We start from the raw sequence: 23,802 nt of genomic DNA, 5'->3' as shown, positions 1-23,802 counted from the left end.
TGGGGGTGGCTTGTCTTGTTGCATGGTCAGTCAAGAAGCAGCAAGAAATGAGTGCTGGTACTCTGCTAGATTTCTTCTCATTCATTCTAAGCCCCCGATTCATTGATGGTGCTTCCCACATCCAGAGTGGGTCTTCCACCCTGATTGACCTAATCTAAAACATCCTTACTGACACATCCAGAGAACTGTTTCCATGGGGATTGTGAATCCCATCAAGCTGCCAATCAATATTCCACTGTAGAGACAGGATGGTTGAGTTGGGGAAGGGATGGAGGGGAGAGCAATAAAATAGATATCTTGATAGAGGGAGCCATTATGGCATTAGGGAGAACCTGGTGCTAGGGAAATTCCCAGGAATCCACAAGGATGACTCCAGCTAAGACTCCTAGAAATAGTAGAGATGATGCCTGAACAGGCCTTCCCCTGTAATCATACTGGTGAATACTCCAACCATCAGTATAGAGTCTTCATCCAGTAATTGTTGGAACCAGATGCAGAGATCCATAAACAAGCACCAGGCCAAGCTCCAGGCATCCAGTTGAAGAGAGGGAGGAGGGGATATATGAACAAGAGAGGCCAAGATCATGATGGAGAAATCTACAGAGACAGCTGAACCAAGCCCATGGAAACTCATGACAGATAGCTGCGGAGACTCCATGGGACCAAACTAGGCCTTCTGTATGTGGGAGACAGTTGTGAAGGTTGGATTATCTGAGGAGTCCCTGGCAGTAAGACCAGGATCTACCCCTGGTATATGAGGAAGCTTGTTGGAGCACATTCCCTATGGTGGGTTGCCATGCTCAGTCTTAATTCAGGGAAGAGGGGCTTGGCCCTGCCCCAATTTAATGTGCCAGACTTTGTTGACTCTTCACGGGAGACCTTACTTGTTGGGAGGAGTAGATGGGAGGTGAGCTGGAGGGAGGCAAGGAGGAAGCAGGAGGAGACGTGGGAGGGAAAACTGTGATTGGAATATAAAATGAAATTAAAAATAAATCAATTAATTACAAAAGACCAACTGAACGGAGAAGTGGGCAGAGAAGAAAAGGATCATCTCTGAAGGCAACTGGCCAGCTTCCACCATGGTCCTCTTTCATTTATCCATTACTCTATCACTTATTTCTTTCTCCTTTTCCACTTAACAGATTCTAAAGAATTAGGTCTCAAACACACATGGACCTGTCACAAGAGGATTGAAGACAGAAAAGGATTTTTTTTTTTGTCTATGAAAAGAATGTGAGACTACTGTCTTGGAGAACACACTTCAGAGTACAGTCATAGGAAGATTGTCCTGGTGGGAAGCTGCTTCTTAGAGGGATGGCTGGTACCCACTGTTCTGAAGCTGCTTCCAGAAATCAAGTGATCTTCAGTACAGGTTCACTGGGATGAGAATAGACATGCTTTTCGCTTTTATTCAAAGATGCCAGAAGAGGAATTTCCCAAGATAGTGTAGCTCATCCTCTTCCTTAGAAACCACATGAAGAGATGCAACTTCTCAAAACAAGTGAAGACTTGGAAAACCCAGGCCTATGCCAAATTCTCTTTTTAGCTTCAACTACAGTACAAAAGATTGCACTATGCCCGTGTTTCTCAAGTTTGTCTAATTTCAATGATATAGAAGTGGATGTTACAAAGAAGATAAAGAGATGGTTAACAATTCAGAATCTTCATGCTCACATCACCATTAAATTTCTATAATGGAGAAAAAAAGGGGGTGGGAGGTAGACAGTGGTATTCCATATGATTCTATTTACACAGAAGTGTCAAGGAATTCTGGGTAAAATTCCCATGAATTTTAAATTACCAAATTTTTAACAAACTTTTCAGAAACAAATAATTTTGGAGGTTTCTGTGATCTAACAATATACTTTCCCCTGGAAACAAGGTCTTCACAATAGAGATAAATAGAACCAGGGGAAATACATTAATACCAAGATTACCAATAAGGCTTCCTAATTTATTTTATTTCATTTTCCCAATTTAGATGACTTTTTAACCATATTTAACTCAAGGAATAGTCCATAGCCACAATATTTCAAGGCCTTGGATGATTTACGTGAAAATACACTGTCTACCTGATAATAATTTTTAGCTTAATTCTAATCCCATGAAATGTTAAAAACCAACTATTGCTGCCCATTCTCCTGCTATCATTAGGTAATTCCCTTTGAACTGTGCTGGTCATAAACCCTAGGTTATAAGGGCAAATGATCAAAGAACTTTGCTTCTGCATTTCCTGTCTGTTTCATGTCCTGATTTTTATTTCAAAGCTCAAGCTAACTGGAGGGTGGATTGGGATGGAAAAAAACTGAGCCATCTTGGCAATAGATCCACATTTTTCTGTGCCTCAGTTGCTATGGTAACCAGGCTATTGCTATGAACCCTAAGCTAAATTATTTTTACCTGTCTTCTCCTGACCACTCATGGGGATATATATATCCATATATATCTTAGGCTGACCCAGCTTCTAAAGGAGATTGCATTTTTTTTTCTTTTTTCCTTTATAATCTGTGAATATATAAAAGCAAACAGGTGGTTGCTTTTAAGCAGTTACGTATAAATCTTTCACCAAAAGCTGTGGCTGTCATTCAGTGGCTTCTAGGGTTTATTCCTTCATCATCAAAACTATGCTGAAGTATGATTATTGAGATAAATAAAGTACTTTTATGAAAATGAAGACTATATGTGATAATGGGCATATGTAATATACATACATATACACACATCTATACTTAGGCATATATATATATACATATATATATATGATTTAGTGAAAATAGACAAAATTAATTTCTTGATTTTGAATTTTTTCATATTTAAAAACAGCTTTATTTATATTTACTAAATGTGTAGTACAGTATTTACTTACAGAAGATAATTGTTAATAAAATGCTTAGTTACTTTTGCCCCATTCATCTTCATTGTTTATACCGTAGAATATATCAACTATATGAGAAAAATCTTGAAGTCATAATCTAGTATCTTCAGTCTCAAAGCTTTGTATTAACTCAAAGGCAAAATCAAAGCATTGCTTAGCACCTGACACTGGCTTACAGCTCAGCACTTGCAGGGCTGAACCTATAGACAGTGTGCTCTATGTTTTTTTTGCCAAGTCCAGATATACTGTTTTCATCTCAATTTGCATTTATACAAGTAGTATATAAACCATTCCCAGAATATGGAGAAAAGTTTGGATGGGGATTTCTGTCTTGTTTAACTAAATTTGATAGTATTATATAAATAACAGAAAGATAATGGATGCAAAACAAATGTCATATCAATTGGTAGTATTCAGAGCAATTTTTCTCCTGTGTTGCATTTCAAATTTAATCTATAACATTTTGATTATTGCTATTTCTGGCATTCAAGATGATGTGTTCAGTTCTATTGAAGCTTGCAAGTGTTTAAATCAGTTTATTTACAAAATGAAGTTTAGAAAAACACATTATTCATGTGGCAGAAGTATTGTGAATCTTTTATTTTGAAATTTCAAAATTGAAGTATCATTTGTTAAAATAATATTAGAAATTAGAATCTCTGATTAAGTGCAATTTTAACTTAAAAGCATTATTGAGAAATAATGCTCCACATAAAATCACTTTTAATGTGTAGTTTTGTGTGGAAGGTTTTAAAAAAATTCTATCATTGATGAAAGTTTAGTATTTATGTTATTTGAGGGAATATGCCAAATGTGTCAAGAAATGTTATATGGTTAATCACAAGATGATAAGTTTAAATATTGGCTAATAGTATAAAGTCAATGTTACTTTTGCATTAAAATCTCTCTACTATAAACCATACTGGTATAAATAGTTGCTTTGAAGCCGTTTGTTGACAGTGAAGAAATTATGAACAAACTTGCATTGTACAAATTTCAATAAAAAGTAAAATGCTATCTGCTTTGAGCTCTTATTTGTGTTAGTAACATCACTGTCATTTCACTTTTTTGGTAACTTGTAGCATACAAGTGAAACCCTAAATCCCATAGTCCTCTTCTAAACCTAGAATAAATAGATGGACATGCACTTCAATACGTGATGATGGGAATGAAGCTTCTTTTTCAAAGTGTGTTCAAGACTAAGAGAGAGAACACCCTGTTCAGTTCCTATTTCTGTAGCCTCACTTCTCTGAATACTTTATATTTTTCTGAGTATGACATTCAACCATAAAAACATATTTCAGGCATATGCAGATGCTGTGATGACTTCTGAGCAGATTCAGCATGCAAATGGGGAAATGGTAGACTCATGGAGTGTAGTTTAGAAACTGAGGCACTCATGTGTGGAGTCAGGCAGTGTTGGTTGGAAAAGAATGGGTATAATAATACTGCCAATTAGTTATCATGTAAATTAAACTTGGTCAGCCATAAACAATTTATCACAGAATCTCTTAAAGAGTAAACAGTTGATCACTGTCAGCTCTTATTAAGTTTACCATAATTCTATTTTCATGCCAATAACATACTTACAATGAGTGTTGAACATTAGAAACCTACATTGGCTAAAAATTTACATAGATGATTTAAATATTATATGGACTTTGTGGTTTGTTGTTATTGTTTTGAGATAGGTTCTCTTTACATAGCCCTGGCTGTCCTGCAATCATTATGTAGATCAGACTAACCTCAAATTCACATAGATCCACCAGCTCTCCTATAAATTACTATGTAGAACAGGCTGGCCTGGGACTCACAGAGCCCTGCCTGCCTCTGTCTCCTCAGTGCTGGAATTAAAGGCATGCACCTGTCAAATATATGGACTTTTAAACATTGATGAACTTCTTTATTGTGGCCTAAGATTTTCTTTGAGTTAGTTAATCTAATTTCTTGAACACTTCTCTCAGTGAATATATAGGAAAAATCTTGTGGATTAATAATAAATTTCATCTGTTTACAAGATGAACATGTTCTCATTCATTTAGGCAGCATCTTGTATCATATTCTCTGATAATGTCTATGTGGATTTCCATTAAATTTGTCAGAAATTCTTCCTAAAAATAAATACAATTTAACCAATTTTGAGTTGAAGGGAAATAGAGACTCCCTTTAGTCCCAATAGTGATACACTAGCATTTAACACATTTGCTCTTGTTAATGGAATCATTCTATACTGTTATGCTGTGTTTCTCCATCTAGTTCATAGTACCCTCTGTTGTCATACTAGGCATTATCCTTTATGGAATTCTATTTTATATTTTAGTATTAAACCATTGATTGTGGGTTTTATATTTCTGTGTTCTAGAATTTGCCCAGCATTTAACATACTTGTGTTTTATGTCCACTTCAGTATCAATATTACTGTTAATGTGAATGCTTATCTTCATCCTTGTAATGAGCCATTGATGTTTGGGTTTTCTTCAGAGTTTCTTATGCTCCACTACATTTTCTTGGGTTGTTTCATCAAAGAACTACACTTTTATTACTTGATCTGACCAGGGTCCTTTTTCTCTGGGAATCGTATGTATGCTGGAAGATAGAAGCCATTTACCACTAATTCACTACTTGTGAGCACTAAGAGGATCAGGGGCATCTGAGGAACTCTCTTTCCTTAGGTGATAAGCAAAGTCAAGTCGAAGAAAACCTGGCCAACTGACAGCATGAGTGCAGTCTGCCATTTTCTTCCTAGCAGTGTCATACATCATGAGAGACACGATGACATTGCAATCGTTCTTCATCCTGTAGTGTCCTCCTTACATGTTGCACATTCAAGATTCTTATTATAAAACACTGGAAAATTCTCAAGCTTCATAACTACTCTAAAATGCTACATTACCTAACTATCGTCCCTTGGCTCCAACACAGGTAATGTTTCCTTTCCTGGAACCCTGTGTATCTTGTCTGTAGTATAACTTTTCAAACTGCCATGAAATACCTATGTAATCTGCTTGTCTATTTCCTTCATCTCTCCAAGGTAAAAGACATTTCCTTTAAGCATAAATTTCCAGGATATTATACTGTGTATTCTCTCAGTAAATTCTTGTTGAATGAATAAACAACTGCATGAAAGAATAGATAATTGAGTGACTATCAATATACTGTGCTACAGAGAAAGGCATCTAGATGGAAAGAAAAACAGCTAGTTGGCTAATTCTAATTTAATCTGTACAAGAGATTGGAACTCAAAATAAAAGCAGCTATTGATTTTTTCAGTTATGCCTCATTCTGGTGATGGCCTGCTTTATTGTTGGTATGCTAAAAATGTTTAAAATTCACTGTTGGGTTAATTGTGGACAAAAGCTCTGCTTCTTTAAAGAAAGCACCTTTTGCAAATCTATTGATGCAGAAGATTTGATAAGAAAATATGACCGATTACCCAAAACTTATATATTGATAAATCTTCTGACACAGACTCTCCATTAACTGAGGAGAAAGTTTTAGGTCATTACCAAGTTATTTTTAGAGACTGGGGAACAAAGGATGTTGCATCTAATGAATATGTAAATTCAAAGACAGCTAAGGTTGGGAAACTTCCCAAACACTAGGATAGTCATAGTCATAGGATAGTCTCAGAGTACTTTAATGCAGTATTAGGCTTTACATTGGTAGGGTATTTGTTTTGTATTTGACTTTTGCCTTGTTTGTTTTGGTATGCAGACAATAAAAATTTGTTATTAAGTACCAGTGTAGAGCTATTCCCAATCTGGGTTGTTTGCACTTTGTGTCCTTATTTCCAGGGTAAGTTCCACTCACTGGAAATTCATATTACAAAACATATATAACAACAACAACAACAACATTTAACAATAAAATAAGAGGACATGAGCCTTGCTTGGAGGCATTGGGAGGGTCCCAGAAGAATTAGAGAGGGGGAGCAGGGATGGATATAGTCAAGGTATATACCTTCATGAAATTTGATAAATAAATAAAATATTCTTAATTTACTTATTTATTATTATTGTATGAATGTATGATATGTACAGGGGTGGACACACACATACATGCCACAGCAATGTGGACACACACACACACATGGCGCTCAGAGGACAACTTCATGGAGTTGGTTCTCTCCTTCACTTTATGTGCATTTTGAAGATCAAATTCAAGTTGTCTTGCTTGTGCAGGAGGATGAACCAGATCACCAGTGTACAATTAGTCTTTAATAAAAAAGTGACATCTACAAACATTAAAATAAACCCAACAACAGTGGTATAAAAGATACTGTAATGTTGAAACCAATATTATAAACATTATGGAACTAAATACATAAGCCACCGGGATTTTAAAGATGAGGTATGATATCTTAAAATATTGTGGAGTTTTTGATGGAATCTGTTATTGATGGAACTTTACCAATTCACCTATTTAAAAAGCCTAGTAAAGACTTAGCTAGAAGGGAAATTTCCAAAGTTTTGGAATATATTTGTTCTCAGAAGACATATTGGACTTTTGTGCTTCAGTAACTGTATCCTTGCTGGTTTTCCTATGTGGAAAACCTTCCCCCCTTCCCTTGCTAACTTTTTCCTTTGTTCCTTCGCCCCTACTTTGCAGCCTTCCCTTCTTTCCTGCCACAGACCCTTAAGAATGTCCACTCTACCTCTGTTCTAGAAGGCCTAAGGATGTGCCTAAAGGGACCCTTCACATACAGAGAAAAGGAGAGCCATAAAACACCAAACAAACATCAATCAGAGTGAACACATTCCTCATTATGTATGTAACACCAGGAAGAACACTTTCCATATATAATTGTCATATATCATGTCTGAATTTTGTTTGCTTGTTTTAGACAGGCTCTCACTCTGATGCCCTGGCTGGTCCAAAACTCATAGAGATCTATCTGCCTCTGTTTACTGTTGCTGGGATTAAAGACATGCACCATCTCACCTAACCAACTCTGAGAAGTTTTGCCAACACTTAACCTTCCTTGCCTTCTTCTCACACAAGCAATTCTACTTAATTCCATGTCATACAATAAAAGGCAGGAGTTAACTCAAGCTTGTTTGATTCTGACTTCTAACTTTAAATGTCATGCACTGCCTAGTTTGATCCACAGATTTTGAGATCCAGCTTCAGTGTCCCATCTGAGTCTTACTTTCTTCTCTGATGAATCTTGCCTTAAAGTACAATTATGTTCTCCACAAACTGTGTTCCCAGATTCTTTATTAACAAGCATTTTATTGACAGATTCACATACACACACACATATATACAAACACCCCCACACACACCCCTACATATATCTTAATTACAGTAGGATGAAAAATATAATATTCCTAAAGAAGGTGACACCTTTGATCCATGTTGGTCTGACTCTTTCCTTGAACAGCAGTCTGGATAGGTGTGGTAGAATAAGGGTCCTTGTGGCAAAATAACACAATACCTTGGATGCTCAAAGTATTAATTTGTTTTGTTTGCCTAAGAAAGAATGCAATGGTAGCCTTCAAATTAATTTTTGAACAATCAGAAGTAAAGATTTCTTAAATTATTAAGTTCCATTCTTATTTTGCAATGAGGAGATCTGAGTACATTCATTGGTCAAACATTCCTACATGACCACAGTGGGCTAGAAATATGTTTGGGAAGTCCCACAATACAGTTCTTGGCCAGTGCCCACCATGCTTGCTGTGCTTTAAACTTCACTCACACATTCCACTTGCATAGCCATGTACATAATTTTGCTAACATTGCTTCCATCTCTTTAAGTTTTTAAATTTCTATATAGCTACATATTAGTTACTATTTAAAAAGGAATTTTTAAGATAAAGATAGAAGTTGTAAGTAAAATTCAAAGCTATCAAGATGATGCCAATACAATATGAGTAATAATACAATATTTATTTAACTTTATTTTATTGACTTTACTTGTGCTGGTTAAGAATGAAAGACCAATAGTAGTATGCCTTATTACCATACAAATAGGAAAGTACATTCCAGGGTTGCTCCCACTAATGACACACATATTTTATCTTCTCCAACTAGTTTAGGTTGGTCTCTTCTAACCAAAATAGATGCCTAGTGCTGCCATACCTTCTCATCTTATAGAAGAGGTTTTGTGTAAATAGCAATACAGTACTACCTGTGGTAATTACAATTCAGAAAAAAAGTCTTTATTAATTTAAATTTCCCAGTTCTTAGATTAGGGTTTGAGGTCAAATTTACCTTGTTTATTGCGGGCTGTTTATACAAAGACTTGCTGGTAAATATACTAACTAAATTGTGGTAGAATAATTGCTTACTGGACATATTTTAGAGCCATGAATCCCTAATATGGTAAATGCACTCTAAGCAAAAGCTAGGGACTGCTTAGGTGGTTATTTTGACATAAAAAGTACAAATCATATTTATCTATTCTTTGAGCCAAGACTTTTGGACAGTATCTGTTTATTGTAATTCAGTTGGCAATATTTATTTGAAAAACGATAAGATACTGTTGCTGTGATATGCATTGTTTCACTCTAATATTTTATCACCTTGGACAGCTCTCCTTTCTACCAGCTTGCATATGGCTCAATTTAGTTGAGTAAGTGCAAAAGGAGAGGTCACAGGAGTAAATCTCAATTAGAACTAAAGTTCTAATACACACATCCATTAAGTTTCTTTAAAAACACTTTATAATGTCAGGGTTGGCAGCAAGTCAATAAATGTCCAAGCATGATAAATAACAGGGTAATTACCTCTGAGAAATAAACAATATCAAGTTAGTTCAGTTTTACTCAATATGGTAACAGAAAAATCATTGTAGCTAGCTTTGTTAATGTTTCCTTAGGAGTTTTTTGATATCTCGAGATATGGAGATAAATGTCTCACCACTATTCATTATAGAGAAATCATTCACTATGGTCCAGAAAATAGCCCCTATAGCTTTTGAATAGTAAAGTCATGTCCTACCTGGGTTACTTTCTCTGTCACATTGTGTGTTCGTTCTTTGACCTTGGGTGCAATAATAGTTTTATCTGAAGAAGGAGGAGATGTATTCTTTTTTTCAGTTTTGACATCTGAAAAGTTCAGAGTGAGCTGAGGAATCTTGTTGATGGTGCTGTATTTGTTGAGGTTTGAATCCGACGTGGACCCCAGCAGACTTGACTTGATATGATTAAAAGGCCCTAGAAAAAATGGAAAGTATTTGTAAAATAGTATCAGAAGAAATAGGAAAAAAAGAAGATGGTCTTTAATGCCTGGCTAATGATCCATGACTGGTGTGATTCCCGTGACTAAGTGCAGTCAGTTTATTTGTGAACATCTTTTGCCACAAAGAAGGACATATGAGAATCAAAGAGAAAATTTTGGTACTAGAAGTGCAAATGTCAACTTCTGCTATGAACTGGCTTCTTTTATTAAAGGCTGGGAAAAAGAAAAACAAAACAAACAAAAAACCACTCATGCCCTGCTACTGGCTGGATTCTATCTTACATGTTCTCCATAGACTTTGTTTCCTATTCTGGGGTTAACCTAGGGAAGTGCTGGCCAAGTTAAAATCATGTTGGTCTTGAAATTTATGAATATTTTGTTTACACAGCTCTTATTTGAGTTACTCTCTTCAACATGTCACTGAGGAGTGACAAACCAGTTGTTTTCTTTATGTCTTCTACTGCCTATATGAGATGATCCATGGAGTTTCTATAAGATTCATGAGTAGATGAAGTTGAAGATGACCAAGTGTTTTGTTTGTGTTTGTGTGTATGTGTGTTTGTGCACTCATCTTCTCTCATTCGGTTGAAATCTTCAGGATTCTTTTTGGGATCTTGAAGTCTTTGTTTTTGTGTTATTTTCAGTTCCATTAAAAAAAGAAAAGAAAAATCCTTTAACCAAACTCCACAAAGTTGTTGCTATGGCAAACACAACTTAAAGTAGACATAACCATAGTCAGGAAACAGATCATGTCTAGGTTGGAAGCTCCCAAACATTCTGTTCTTACAAACACAACTGGGAAGAGGCCAAACTCCTCGGTTCCCTTAGTGAAGATGAGGAGCCTGAGCAATACCATCTTCTTTAGGGACGAATCTATTATCTGCTATTCATGATGTCAAAAAATGGTCTGGAGTTTTTATGTGATGCATTCATTACATACTCCATGATGGCTCTTAAAACTTGTTGTCATGAAGAACTGCTTAAAATTCCTGAGAGCAGGAGTGTTACACAGTATATTTTTTACTAAGAATGTGTGTGTGTGTGTGTGTGTGTGTGTGTGTGTGTGTGTGTGTGTGTGTAAGACTCCCTTTTAGTTGCTCCTGCCCACGTTGTTATCTGATCTTGCTCTAACACCACCATCCTCGGGTGCCTCCAATTGGTTGGTGTTCTAGCAATCAGGTCTTGGGTGTCTCCAATTGGTACCTGAAGTAATCAGGTCTCAGGGTTATCAAGGGATAGAAAGAAGTGATCCTAGGGTTTTATCCTCTCCTGGGCAGGGCAGACATTCCTTGGTGCCCACTATATTATACCTGGACTGAAATACCTGATCAAGTGTTACAAGAGTCATAAAATTAAAACTTGACTCATAGAAAAGTGGTGGTTGTAGGATAGGGAAGTAAAATATGTTATTATACTCTTTTTAAAAAAATATAATAAAAAATATGTGTGTAATGGTGCACTACTTTAGTCCCAGCACTTGGGTGGCAGAGGCAGGTGGATCTCTCTGAGTTGGAGGACAGTCTGGTCTGTATAATGAGTTCAGTGCAGACAGGGCTACATAGTTGCTTCTGCTCATATTGTTGTCTAATATGAGCTCTACCACCACCATCCTCTGGTGTCTCCAATTAGTGCTCCAGCCCTGGTGCCCGAAGTTTTTAAAAAGTTAAAAAGCATAATAAAAATGTATTTCAGATGGGGTTTTCCTGTTTTGTATATTCTTTGCCTCAATTTTAGGCACATTTGTTAAAATTTGTAACACATGCTAGGACTTTGAACTTCTTGGACACTAATATCTTCCTCCTCACTGAAATTCTATGTTTTCTTTCCCTGGATAATTCATCCAAACCTAGGGATATGAGTAAGATACATAGGTGGTAACATTCAGGCATATAGTGAAGCTATATTAGAATCATTCTAGTCTACCTTTTGAATTTATGTCAAGACCACCCTTCTTTATATTGTATTTCTGTTGGAAATTGTCTACACAGATGATCTGGGATGTTAATAGACAGGCAAAATATGTTAGTATAGTTTTATTGCCCCTATGACTATTTCTAATCAGTCCATAGAATTAGCTATAGCTATGGCCACAGGTTCTGAAATATTACCCCCAAGGGACATTTGTCAGGGTGCCTTTGGGTTGTCATAATGATGGAAAATTTTGAATACCACAGTTCTTATTCTCACTTTGACAACCTGTTGCACGTATTTCAAGGCATATTCATATAGTAAAAATGCTTGAAATGATCTGAATCTCTAATGTGTCCCCAGTAAAGCAGCATAATATACTTTATAGGGTTGCTGTAATATTAAATTTCTAGAGCTACACCTGTCATGAACATGGCAGATCATATACTGCTTTAATGTCCTCATATAGTTGTGGTAGAGTATTCATTATTTTGGAACATTATGTTATCTAGAATTTCAATTTTGTAGCATTTAAGTGGTCAATACAAAATCTTAGAATTCTAGTGACACGATACATCTGACATGATAAGAATGTGAAATAAGGGATTTGAGACTTTTTTGATAACTGAAAGCAAATAATAACTTTCCAAGTAGCTACTGGAGTTACTCTGAAGTATAAATATGCCTTTAAAATATTTTACATCATTATCCCTTTCTAATTAACTCTCTCTCTGTCTCTCTGTCTCTCAGTCTCTCTGTCTCTCTATCTCTGTCTCTCTGTCTCTGTCTCTGTGTCTCTGTCTCTCTGTCTCTGTCTCTGTCTCTGTCTCTCTCTCTCTCTGTCTCTCTGTGTCTCTGTCTCTGTCTCTGTCTCTGTCTCTGTCTCTCTCTGTCTGTCTCTGTCTCTCTCTGTCTGTCTCTCTCTCTCTCTCTCTCTGTGTGTGTGTGTGTGTGTGTGTGTGTGTGTGTGTGTGTGTGTGTTACGATTACTAGTGAGCACATGTAGAGGCCATAGGACAACTGTGAGGTTTCTTCTTCTAATGTGAGGGAATCAAACTCCCATCAGCACTTCTGAGTAGTAAGAGTTTTTACCTGATAATTCATCTCCCCAGCACCATTCATTCTTAACAAAGCATGTGGTTTGCAAGCAAGTTTTTCAATGTGAAGATACCTTAACATTTGGTAATGTGTCTGTCTTCTGGGCAAATCAGTTATCACATTTTATCATATAGGGAAGTACTATGAAAGAATGCTTAAAGGGAAGGACTTATGAGAATATCATACTTCCTAATTTCCCTTCCATGTTTTCTTGGTTTATTATTATTCTGAGTATTTGACACACATCTAGAAATTTGGTAAATCCCCATTTATTATCATTGAGTATGACTGCTCTCCCACTTTACTATTTTTACATGGAGTGTTCAGTCATGTCCTTAGTTTCTTGAAAGACAAGTTTTTCTAATGTGATTATATGTTCTCAGTATATTTATATTTAAACACTAGCATAATAATATGCATATTATCTGATTATAAACTGCCTTGCCTTCATGAGACCTTCATATTAAAGTTAGAGGATCATGCTATTTTTTTAGAATGTTTAACTGTCTCTCAATTCCATTGCAGGAAAGTCAAATGAGTAAAACAAAATACTTGCTGAGGAAAGGATTATTTAAGGTAAAGCTGAGAAACTCTTTGATAAAATGTCTTACTCAGATGTACCTCTGAATCTGTAACATCCTTACAGTCCTTATTTTAGCATCTCTAGTTAATGTGGAAAAAAATATCTCCCACATAGTCATTTCATTCAATTTGTTTTAGACATTTAGTCTGAAGGAGTTAATGAAGACTTTCTTTTGAATGAATATATTTAATTAATTTCAGCATAACAGTATATTTAAAATAATTTATGTAATGTCACTAAGATAAGGTATCTCAACCTGTTTTTCCTGTATAACAAAAAAAGAGTTCTTTCTCTTGACTTTGAATCAAGTATTTACACATAGAAGCCTTTTGGATTCTGCAAACTATAGTCCTTACAGATGTCTCTGAAGTCTATATAAATTCCAATGGGATAAATTCCTTTAAGGCAGGCTTTGTAATGTTCTTCACCAGTAATGTTTTTCACCAGTTTTAAACTGAGTTGACAGAATATGAGGCCAAGGGGGTATGAGTCAAAGACCAGAAATCAAAGTACAAGATGTCCTACCTCCTAGTTCTACATTCAGAGAGGCCATGGCTGAGGACTTAGAGTTGATAGGCAGCCTCACTGACAATGATCATGAACAGATGGGATTTGGGATTCTAATGAAAGAAAGGAGATTAGCCTGAAAAAAAAAGTAAATGGATTTAAAGAGAAAGAGCAGGCAGAAATAAAGGGACATGATAGATTCAGTTGAAGGGAATGTAAGACTCAGAAGTGGACCGGGAGACTGACGTTCTTTGAGGGACAGTTTCGAGAGGGATAACAATGTGAGTATGCCAGTGTGTGATTAGAAAACAGAAAGTGGGTAACTAGTTAGACTATAGCCACAACTGGGTAAAGTTTAGTACAAACACCTGATGAAATTATAAAATAAGCTATGTTTTCCAACTATGCATAGAGATTCAGCAATAACTAAGAAAAATTTTAGATTTTAAGAATACTTAAATTGTATATGATGAAACTAAGTTCATCAGAAATAAGAAAATGCTTTATTTATTATTGTTGTCAGTGGTGTGTGTGTGTGTGTGTGTGTGTGTGTGTGTGTGTGTGTGTGTGATATTTGTATTTATGGGAACAAATGTCAAGGAATATGCATATGGACATCATAGAACGATTTCATGGAATTGGTTCTCTCTTTACACAGTTTACATGGTTTGTTGGGATCAAACTCATGTTGTCAGGCTTGCACTTTCTGGCAGCAAGGACCTTTTCTTTGCTATCTTGTTGGACATGTACAGTATCTCTTAGGATATTGAGTTTATTTTGTTAAATGTAATGAAGCACATTACTAGTGCATATTAACATTAGTGAAAATGCCAATGTAGCATTAGCAAGGAAGCTTTGCCAAGGAACCCCATGAATAAGCATCAGCCAGAAAGTGTTGTAGCACTCAGAAAAAGTCATAAAACACACTCCTCAAGTTATTTGGATTCAGTATCTATAAATTCTATTCCACTGTGTGACATATAATTTGCCAGACAAATTGTCACCACTAAGAATCAATTTGTAAATCCTGGTAAGATCATAGGTGCCTGGGTAAAGGCCAATACGACTTAGTAGAAACAAGTTCTGTCAGATCTCCCCCCCACCCACTCTGTGTGTGTGTGTGTGTGTGTGTGTGTGTGTGTGTGTGTGTGTGTGTGTGTGACTGATAGGTTTCCTGGCTTCAGTGGATGTGGTTACTCTTAACAATCTTAAGAGCAGTTTGATTTCTGATTCATGATAGTGTCATGCACTAATTGGAAAGTGCTAAACATGAAATAGAAATCCTAGGTCTTAGGAAACAATATAGGGGCACAACTTAATCATGGTCTTATTAAATAGGATGAGAGGAGTAAATGTTGTATATGATTTAGAATGCAGAACACATGAACAAACCACTTGATGTGAGGTGATTTGTGAGTGACTGAATTAACATTAGAAACCCTCACATTCTTATTATTCTAGAAATATTGCCTCAAATTATATTATCTACACAGGTGATGCCATTTGTTAGAAGTAGCTTTCCTCCTTCTCACATAGGGGTTACAGTTTCTAAAAATGACAAGTAACTGTAGTTTAAGGTGTCAGAGTGCTAAAGAAAGTTATTGAAGGGAAACAGAATTGATCTGAAAAAAAAAAGTTGGGTGGAAATTATTTAGTGTTGGGAGAAAAGGCTGACTGCTAGTTTACTGTCTTCTGTTGGTGTGATTTTATGCTTAGAGTTCTTAAAGTCAGAGAATATATCCCTGTCCACTGTGGACAGATGGAAGGAGGAAGGATTTAAGCTAATGCTGGTTCTCTGTGGAATGGGAACTAAAACAGACTTCCCAAGATAGCTCACAGATGGCCTTTTCTGAAAATAAAGACGGTTGTACTCCTTGTGCAAAGGAATTAGGCAGCACATGAGCTTTAAGGGAATCACTCAGGCAATCCTGCAAATCCTTTGTATGTATTACCAGGTTATTTATGCTGTTTTGTAGGGAAGTGAGTTTTGGTCAAAGTGGTTGATCCTGAATTGTAATGATACATTATGTATTCAAAGCAGTGTAGAAATGTATTTTCTTTTATTTACTATCTTATTTATTATGACTTAGAGTCAGTATTGATTTATTTTACCAGCACACTTGATGGATCATCCTGTATCTATTTGTAGTTTTATGAAAATGGCAATTGAAAAACTGATGTGCATTTGAAATATATGCACACACATAAAACAAAAACAAGCTTCAACCTGGCAACTGGGATTTCTATTATGAAATAGAAGGAATAAGGTTAAAGTTTGGTTTAGTGGAATAGTTAATGAAATTAAAATAAAATGACTTTATTTTTGACAAATAGATGAATTGGTGGTAGACTCTTCCTTCCTCTCTTTCTTCCTTTCTCTCCTCTCTATCTTTGGGTGCTAAGGATCTGATTAGGGTTCACACATACAGGTGTTCTACCCCTGAATTATGTCCTCATCACTGGACCACTAGTTTAGGGGATAAGCCAGTCTTATTTCTCCCTACTTCAAACAAACTAGATTCATTTCTCATTTTGATTTAAAAAACTCACTAGAAAATGAATGTCTACTCATTTATTCATCATAAGCATTAGTATTTCCAAGGACCAGTAGGCAGCAGATCTTTATATTTGCTCTGAGGATTCATTCTGAATTGTCAAGTAAAACCTCCCCCCACAACTAGAATTAGTTTTCTCCCTTTTAAGAGTCACAATGGACAGACCAAGTATGGAATAACCATGTGGATAAAACCCTATCTCACTATAGGGGGTCTCCTGCAGACCTTTCTTAAAGTGCTTACAAAATGATAGGAAAGGCAAAGGAACCATTCTCCTGATTTTGTTCATCTACAAATTATCCCTGGATTCTGATCACATAACATCTATAGTCTCTAGTACTTCTCTCATTTATCAGCAACAGCAATTCTGAATTAATTAGGGAAGCAATTAAGAAGTCAATACACAAAACTGCACAGTGGTCTGAGTACCAGTGATGTAAAGAAGAGGCCAAGACAGTAAGGTCTGAGGAATGATGGTTACTGGTGGAGACATGTTCATGCAACAAACATTCACAAGATGGATCACTGTCACCATTTACACACCCACAGCAGCATTGGAGGCACAAGATCAAGCCAAAAGTTTTGATCCTTGCATCTACTGTGATAGCCAAAACAGAATTGGATTTAAATTGTTAGCCAAATTCAAATTTATCCAGAATATCTCCCAATTAAACATTACCCTGTGGTAGCTATAAACCATGCCAGTGATTAGAATAATATAGAATAAATTGAAAATGATTGAAATATAATAGAGGAAAAGTAGGAAATGACTCTCATGCAAGAACAGTATACTACTACAGTAAGCTTAAAACCATACCCCCTGCCATCCAGGAACGTGAAACTAGTTTTAAGGAAACAAAAGAGGAACAAGTGAAGTGATGCTGTCATAGAGCTCTTTGATCATTTTATTTAATCTTGTACTCAAGAAAAAAAAAAAAAAACAAAGTCCCTGAAACAGCTTATGTGCTTCTTTTACACTGGAATATATTCATCTTGATACTTGTTTCTTTCCAGATATTTATGAAGTGTTCACCGTCAATCTTACATCCTTTTGTTCAGGATAAAAAGGTGTTCATCATCACTTTGATGGCACAGCAGAGAAAGTAATCATGTCTCCAGCAAAATCAAGCCATGATGTCTCCACCAGGCACCTGGACTAGCTGAGGGCAGCATGGAGATGTGGCATCAACAGGGCATACAGCAGGCAAGTTAACATGCCAAGTAAAGGGCACTTTAAGCATCAGATGGTGAATCTGAGTTTATACTTTACCTTTGACATTGCGACCATTGTCTGTTTTGAGCATATAAGGATAAAAGAGAGAGAAATATAAAAAAGAAGACTAAAATTATATTAAGCACAGCAAACTAGCTTAGTAGAAACAATCAGAGAAACCAGGATGTATATACGGAAAATGTAATTTTGATTGAGGTTAATATAAATCATTAGCTAGGCAAAGTGCACAAAGTAAAAGTATCAGCTATAATAAACATTGGAAATAAGTGAAATATTCACATCACTTAATTTAAACAAATTGTAAGTAACAGATTTTATAATTACAGCATTTGGGGAAAAGTTCTGCACAGTTGCTGGCAATTGTGGTAATACACAACCTCATCAAAAGCCAATTTTGATTTTTCCTCAGCTGTAGCTTGTAACTAACCAAAGGAAAATCACACAATATTTTGCACTTAAAGTTATTTTTCCCTTGTACTTAAACCTTAGCATATTAGTATGGAAAAAATGTCCAGTACAATGGATTACTAAATATATGAATTATTTAAAACACTTTTATTATTTGCTCCTTTACCATCAACTGTTCTTTACCATATCTTAAAAATACCAGTGTTTAATGAGTCCTTCTTAGGCAAATATAACTGTAACATATCACTAAACACTTGATTGTATAAAAAAAATTTTACATTTTTGCTATTCAGCATAAAACCTAGAATATTTATAAATTTGTTCATATTAAAGCAGGGTGTTTTCAAATCTTGGCATAGAGTGTTTTCAGATTTATTTTGAGAGTAGAAATCTAAATGTTTCCTACGTGGTACTAAAAATATGTATTAATATGTGTTACCAGCTTTGAAATACACACACTTAAAATAAGAAACCATTCATAAATATGCAGGATTTGAGAAATGGATACATTTGTTGCCATCTATCTTATCACTATGCATATTCAAAATCTTGGGATTGAACATAATTGTTTCCAAGCTTATATTGAGAGTAATTCCAATACTATGGTTGATGGAATTGTTAGAGGAGACATTGCCTTGGACAATATTATCTCCATAAAATGTGACTAGCAGTGGCAACTTTCTCTTCTGTTTTAACAAATCATTTTTTTGAAAGGACCACCAGTCAATTCTAAGTTTACTTAGAAATAATTTCACCAGAGGATTCTATAGTCATTAGCAAAGTAGTAACTGCTTTGCAAGTAGTTAGAAAAAAATACAGATGGGGCTGGAGTTTAGCTTTGAAGGAGAGCACTTTTAGTATTTATGCAGCCCTGGGTTTGATCCCAAACACTACTGAAAACTGCTAATATAATGCTTGCTGTAAAGCACATACACATATGCACACACATACACAGGCAAGCACACTCACATTTGAGTACACACACACATACTCACACTCACATGCAAGTGCATACAACGCACACACACACACACACACACACACACACACACACTCACTAAGCCCAGATCCTATAAAGACAAATGGTAACAAAGCTAGCATAGAATTAGTGAAGCTTTGACACTGAAGAATGAGAAGCTTTGAGACAGAAATGAGTTGATAGTTCTTTGTTATTTATTCTATGCTCATCAGCGGTTTTATTTAATTAATTGATTGATCTTTAGCTAGGTTTTTTCTGAAGTTAAAGTACAAAATGCCCTATATATTTAGTAGTCTGAAGTCACATATCAACAGTGCCATGTATAGTACCAGCAATATGAAGTGCATACTGTTTAGACACCTTTGTAGTATTATGGCAGACTAATTTCATGTCTTTTGAATATAAAAATAAACTAGATGAAATTTATATTTTCTATGTGGATTTTTTACTTTCTTTTTATAATACTACATTTTTACTAAATTTTCACAATATTAACTTGGAACAAATCACAAAAAAGACTCACAGTTGTCTGTAATATGTGCCTTAGGAAGGAAAATTCCAAGGTACTTTACAATAGACATAAATAAGAAGATTCTGTAAAATACCATCTACTAATATGTTTATAAAATATTTACAGTACTCTAAAGATAGAGTATGTAAGAACATGCTACTGTGTGGAATGAGAACATCTCAAGTCCAACTCTGGTGCATTTAGGATTTTATATCGTAATCATTTTCAAGGCTTCATATAACTAAAACCAGCTGTGAAGGTTTCCATCTATTTTTACTTATGCTCAGTTTCCCAAATATATATAATTATATGGCTCCAGGAATTGTAGTTTCTTTAAAGACATCAGTGATTTTCAGGAAAGATCATTTCATGGTTGAAGTACTGTGGTTGAATGACCTGTGAGTTTATCAGTTTGCAGCACACACTGATTTTGGTATTGGTAGGAGAGTGAAACTTTGCTGAAAAGTTCCTAGCCCAAAGAGGGAAGGCAAACTGATAATGATCTTATCGTCAAGCATATATATATATATATATATATATATATATATATAGATAGATAGATAGATAGATAGATAGATAGATCCTGTCCTGAGAAATCTAAAAAATATCATCACCCTTTCCTATAATTGTATTAGTAACTGTGTGCTATTTGAAGGCCACCTGAGAGGAAAACAACAAACATGAGTTATAAAACTTGATATGTAATACTGAGCTGTTTCTTAGAAACACAGGTGAAGCATGCAGGATGTGGTGAGTCAAAGATGTTTGATTTTCTAAGTAATTATCATAAGCTCAGTCTCCTATGAGAAAGCTCTAGAGTATGTTTGCTAAAAATGAATATACTAACTGATAAGAGACAAACTAAAGCATATGCTGTTTATTTGAAACACTACTGAATTTATTGTAATTTATCCACAGGACTCATTGTCCAAACATCCAGTTATACCGGTTTCATTCAGTCAGAAAATATTGAACCCACCATTTCTAGGTGGTCTGGAGCATAGTTATCTAGCTTGGGAATTGTCTTTGATTTTATTTTTCCTTGGAGTTTCCTCAGAGCTAGATTAAAGCAGATGTACTAATTGCTCTAGTAATGTAGTTTCTCCAGTTTGTCTTTTCCAAACTAGCCTTTCTATTCTGAGATAGTTTCTGGTTTTTATCTCACTTTGAATTCTTTTCTCATGCCCCCACCAATTTTTCTTTCAGCTCTTCTGTCTTTTCTATTTCACTCTGCTCTTTAGGAAGACACCCCATGATTCAATACTAAGGTTTTGGGTTAAATAAGTATATGTTGCAGAAGGATCTCATATCTCCATGATTATGATATTGGAAAATGACTCCTATACACAATCCTCTCAATGACAAGGCAATGGTATTGAGTAACTGTCATAAGTAGAATACTGGACTGGGTGCTAAGTCTGCAGAACTACAGGCACTAAAGTGCTGGTCAAGGGTGGCTCATAACATCTTATTTGTTTTCACTTATGGCTATACTCGATCTGTATCTGCATATCTCTCCATGTGTGTACATATAATACATGCATATATGACTATGTCTGTATATGTTGGTAATTACAGAATGTAATCGGTGCTAAAATATGTATTATTTTTGAAAACTCAGGTTTCATTTCATTCAGGAAATTATTTGATTCCTCTGGTTTGGGAAAGGGGAAACCAGGGCCTGCAGCTTAGTAATAGTATGAACAGGGAACAAACAGCTAAGCTAAGATAGAGCAAAGTACGACAGGAGGAAAATGCATGGCATGGTTTTGTGAATTAGCAAATTATCTTAGTGTTAGCTGTCTCCAAAGGAGGGAGCTAAAACTGAGTCTTAAAAAGTAGCTTTGTTCATTGGGTATAATGGTTAGGATGCCATAGTAAAGAACCTCATGAGCAGTCTTACATTTTTGAAAAGATAGCTGACAACAGCATAGGTGGCAAAACCACTTGAAGGAATGAGGATCTGGGAAAGGGTTGGAGAAGTGTGTCTGAGCATCTGACTCTTGGATTTCCTGGACTTAGTGAAGTCTCCTGAGTAGTAGGAGGGTAATTGTTGCAGGGAGGCAGTACCTTGCCCCATGGTAGTTGTTTATTTACCTGTAAAGGGAGTTTAAAACTAGTTCCTAACCAGTGAGAGTTGGTTTGAGATTTAAATGTGTGTCAAACATTTACACTGCCTCAGGCATACCAACTACTCAAACAGAGTTATCCATTATCATGCTAAAGATGGATTGTTTCTGGTTTTCAAACCAGAAACACCTTTAACTCTGGATAATTTAGGAATGTGAGCCAAGAGGCTAGAGAGAAAATAAATTCTGACTCTACTTTCCAAGTTGCTCAGTGAGTTTCTCCACAAACCTATTCTTTTCTTCTCAGCTATCTCCCACTACTGATGGACAATAACATAGTCTTGTGAGGGCACACTGTTCTTTCTTCAGGGTATGACCAACTGCTAAACCCAACAAAATTAATTATGCTTAAGATGATAGAATTCATCACCTAATTACATCTTAAATTAAGCATTAATTAATTAACACACCAGGAAGCAGGCTGATAATGGTTATAGTATTTCAGAAACACTGATAAAGAAGCCAGAAGAAACCAAATTACTCACTGGGGTTCAAAGAGGAAATGAGAAAAAAAAATCCTTAATGCAAGATTGGTGTTTTTAATAGCTTTTAATCACATTTCTTCTTTGAAGAAACTGATTGCTGTTCAATTTTGAAATAATGTGAAAATAAACTCCCATTACCCAATTAAAAAATGTTGCCATGTTAAAAAAAAATTACATACCTTCACTGGCGTGTCGATCTCTAAATATGTTCTTGGGGTGGACACTGAAGCCTTCTATATCGTGAACGGAGGATGCCCTCCGTATGCTGCAGAGGCTTTCCCTGGATCTGGAGTGCGTCAGTTGGGAACTTGACTGCAGCATGTCAGGGTAGAGGCGGTCCCATTGCCTTTTGGGAGAGGAATGGTCCAGAGGTCCAGATATGTTCACTAAGGGAGAACACTGGCTAGGCTGTATCAAGGCTTTCGTATCATCTGCCTCAGAAGGACTGCAACTTTCTTTCGTGGGAGACTTAAAGTGTTTCATGGCCACAGAGTCATCACTGTGTTTAGATGAATCAATAACTACCACATCCGGGTCTTCCTGTGGCAAGGACTGCTTTCTATATGTTAGCACTCTTAGCCCGGGAAATTTGAAACCAAAGAGTTTCCCTACAAAGGAAGACAGAAAAGAATATTCTCACACAATGAATATATACTTTAAAAGTAATAAACACAAACAACTCATATTTAAATACCATATGAAAGAACTGCTGTTTTAATATTACTAATACTATTAAATAGCCAAGTGTATTTAATTAATTCTGCCTTAATGGGAAATAAGGTAAAAAGTTTTCTGAGAGGAATATGGAGTACATCTACCTATGTAAATATATATCTTGCTTTTGACAATTACAAAACACCTCAATGAATTGAAAACCTTACTTACATGACAAAATGCTTCAGTATTCAATAGATTAAAAATGTGTATTCAGTAAGTACCCACAATTTATATAGCAAAAGAAAGAACCAATGTCTCATGTCAAGGGACACACACAGGAATGATCAGGTATATAAGGAGTGGTAAAAGTATTGATAGTACTAGAGAAGGACATGAGTTTGAAGTGGGCTTGATATGCTTTTAGTTTTGTCTTTAATAGTGTTCTAAGTTCAGCTTGGGATTTGCTGTATAGCAAAAGCTTCTTGATGCATATGGTAGTCTTGAAAAGGTATATGCTGCCAAAACAGATGTAAAGATAAGATGCATCTATTAATTAATTAATGTGACATGTGATGTCAGATACTGCACTTATATCAGAGTGGATGATGCACTGAAAAGTCATCTAAATATAAACATTAAGGAGTGAATATTAAACTTCTAAATAATAGGTAAATAAACAATATTAAGG

General features: G+C 35.7%; 1 protein-coding gene across 2 annotated transcripts in view; it reads right to left on the bottom strand.

Annotated features, from left to right (window-relative positions):
• Positions 1 to 23,802, bottom strand: part of Kcnh7 (potassium voltage-gated channel subfamily H member 7) — a 454,061-nt gene that overhangs the window by 106,549 nt on the left and 323,710 nt on the right. For both annotated transcript variants that reach the window (XM_035446851.1, XM_035446852.1), the window contains exons 4-6: positions 22,637 to 23,065; positions 17,982 to 18,002; positions 9,821 to 10,035 (exon numbers count right to left, since the gene is read on the bottom strand). In XM_035446851.1, coding sequence (XP_035302742.1) covers positions 9,821 to 10,035; positions 17,982 to 18,002; positions 22,637 to 23,065 — 665 coding nt within the window. The remainder of the gene's footprint in view (positions 1 to 9,820; positions 10,036 to 17,981; positions 18,003 to 22,636; positions 23,066 to 23,802) is intronic.

The sequence above is a fragment of the Cricetulus griseus genome, chromosome 6 (assembly GCF_003668045.3).
Source record: "Cricetulus griseus strain 17A/GY chromosome 6, alternate assembly CriGri-PICRH-1.0, whole genome shotgun sequence".
In the NCBI taxonomy this organism is placed as follows: domain Eukaryota; kingdom Metazoa; phylum Chordata; class Mammalia; order Rodentia; family Cricetidae; genus Cricetulus; species Cricetulus griseus.
This window is presented reverse-complemented; position numbering and strand designations above follow the sequence as displayed.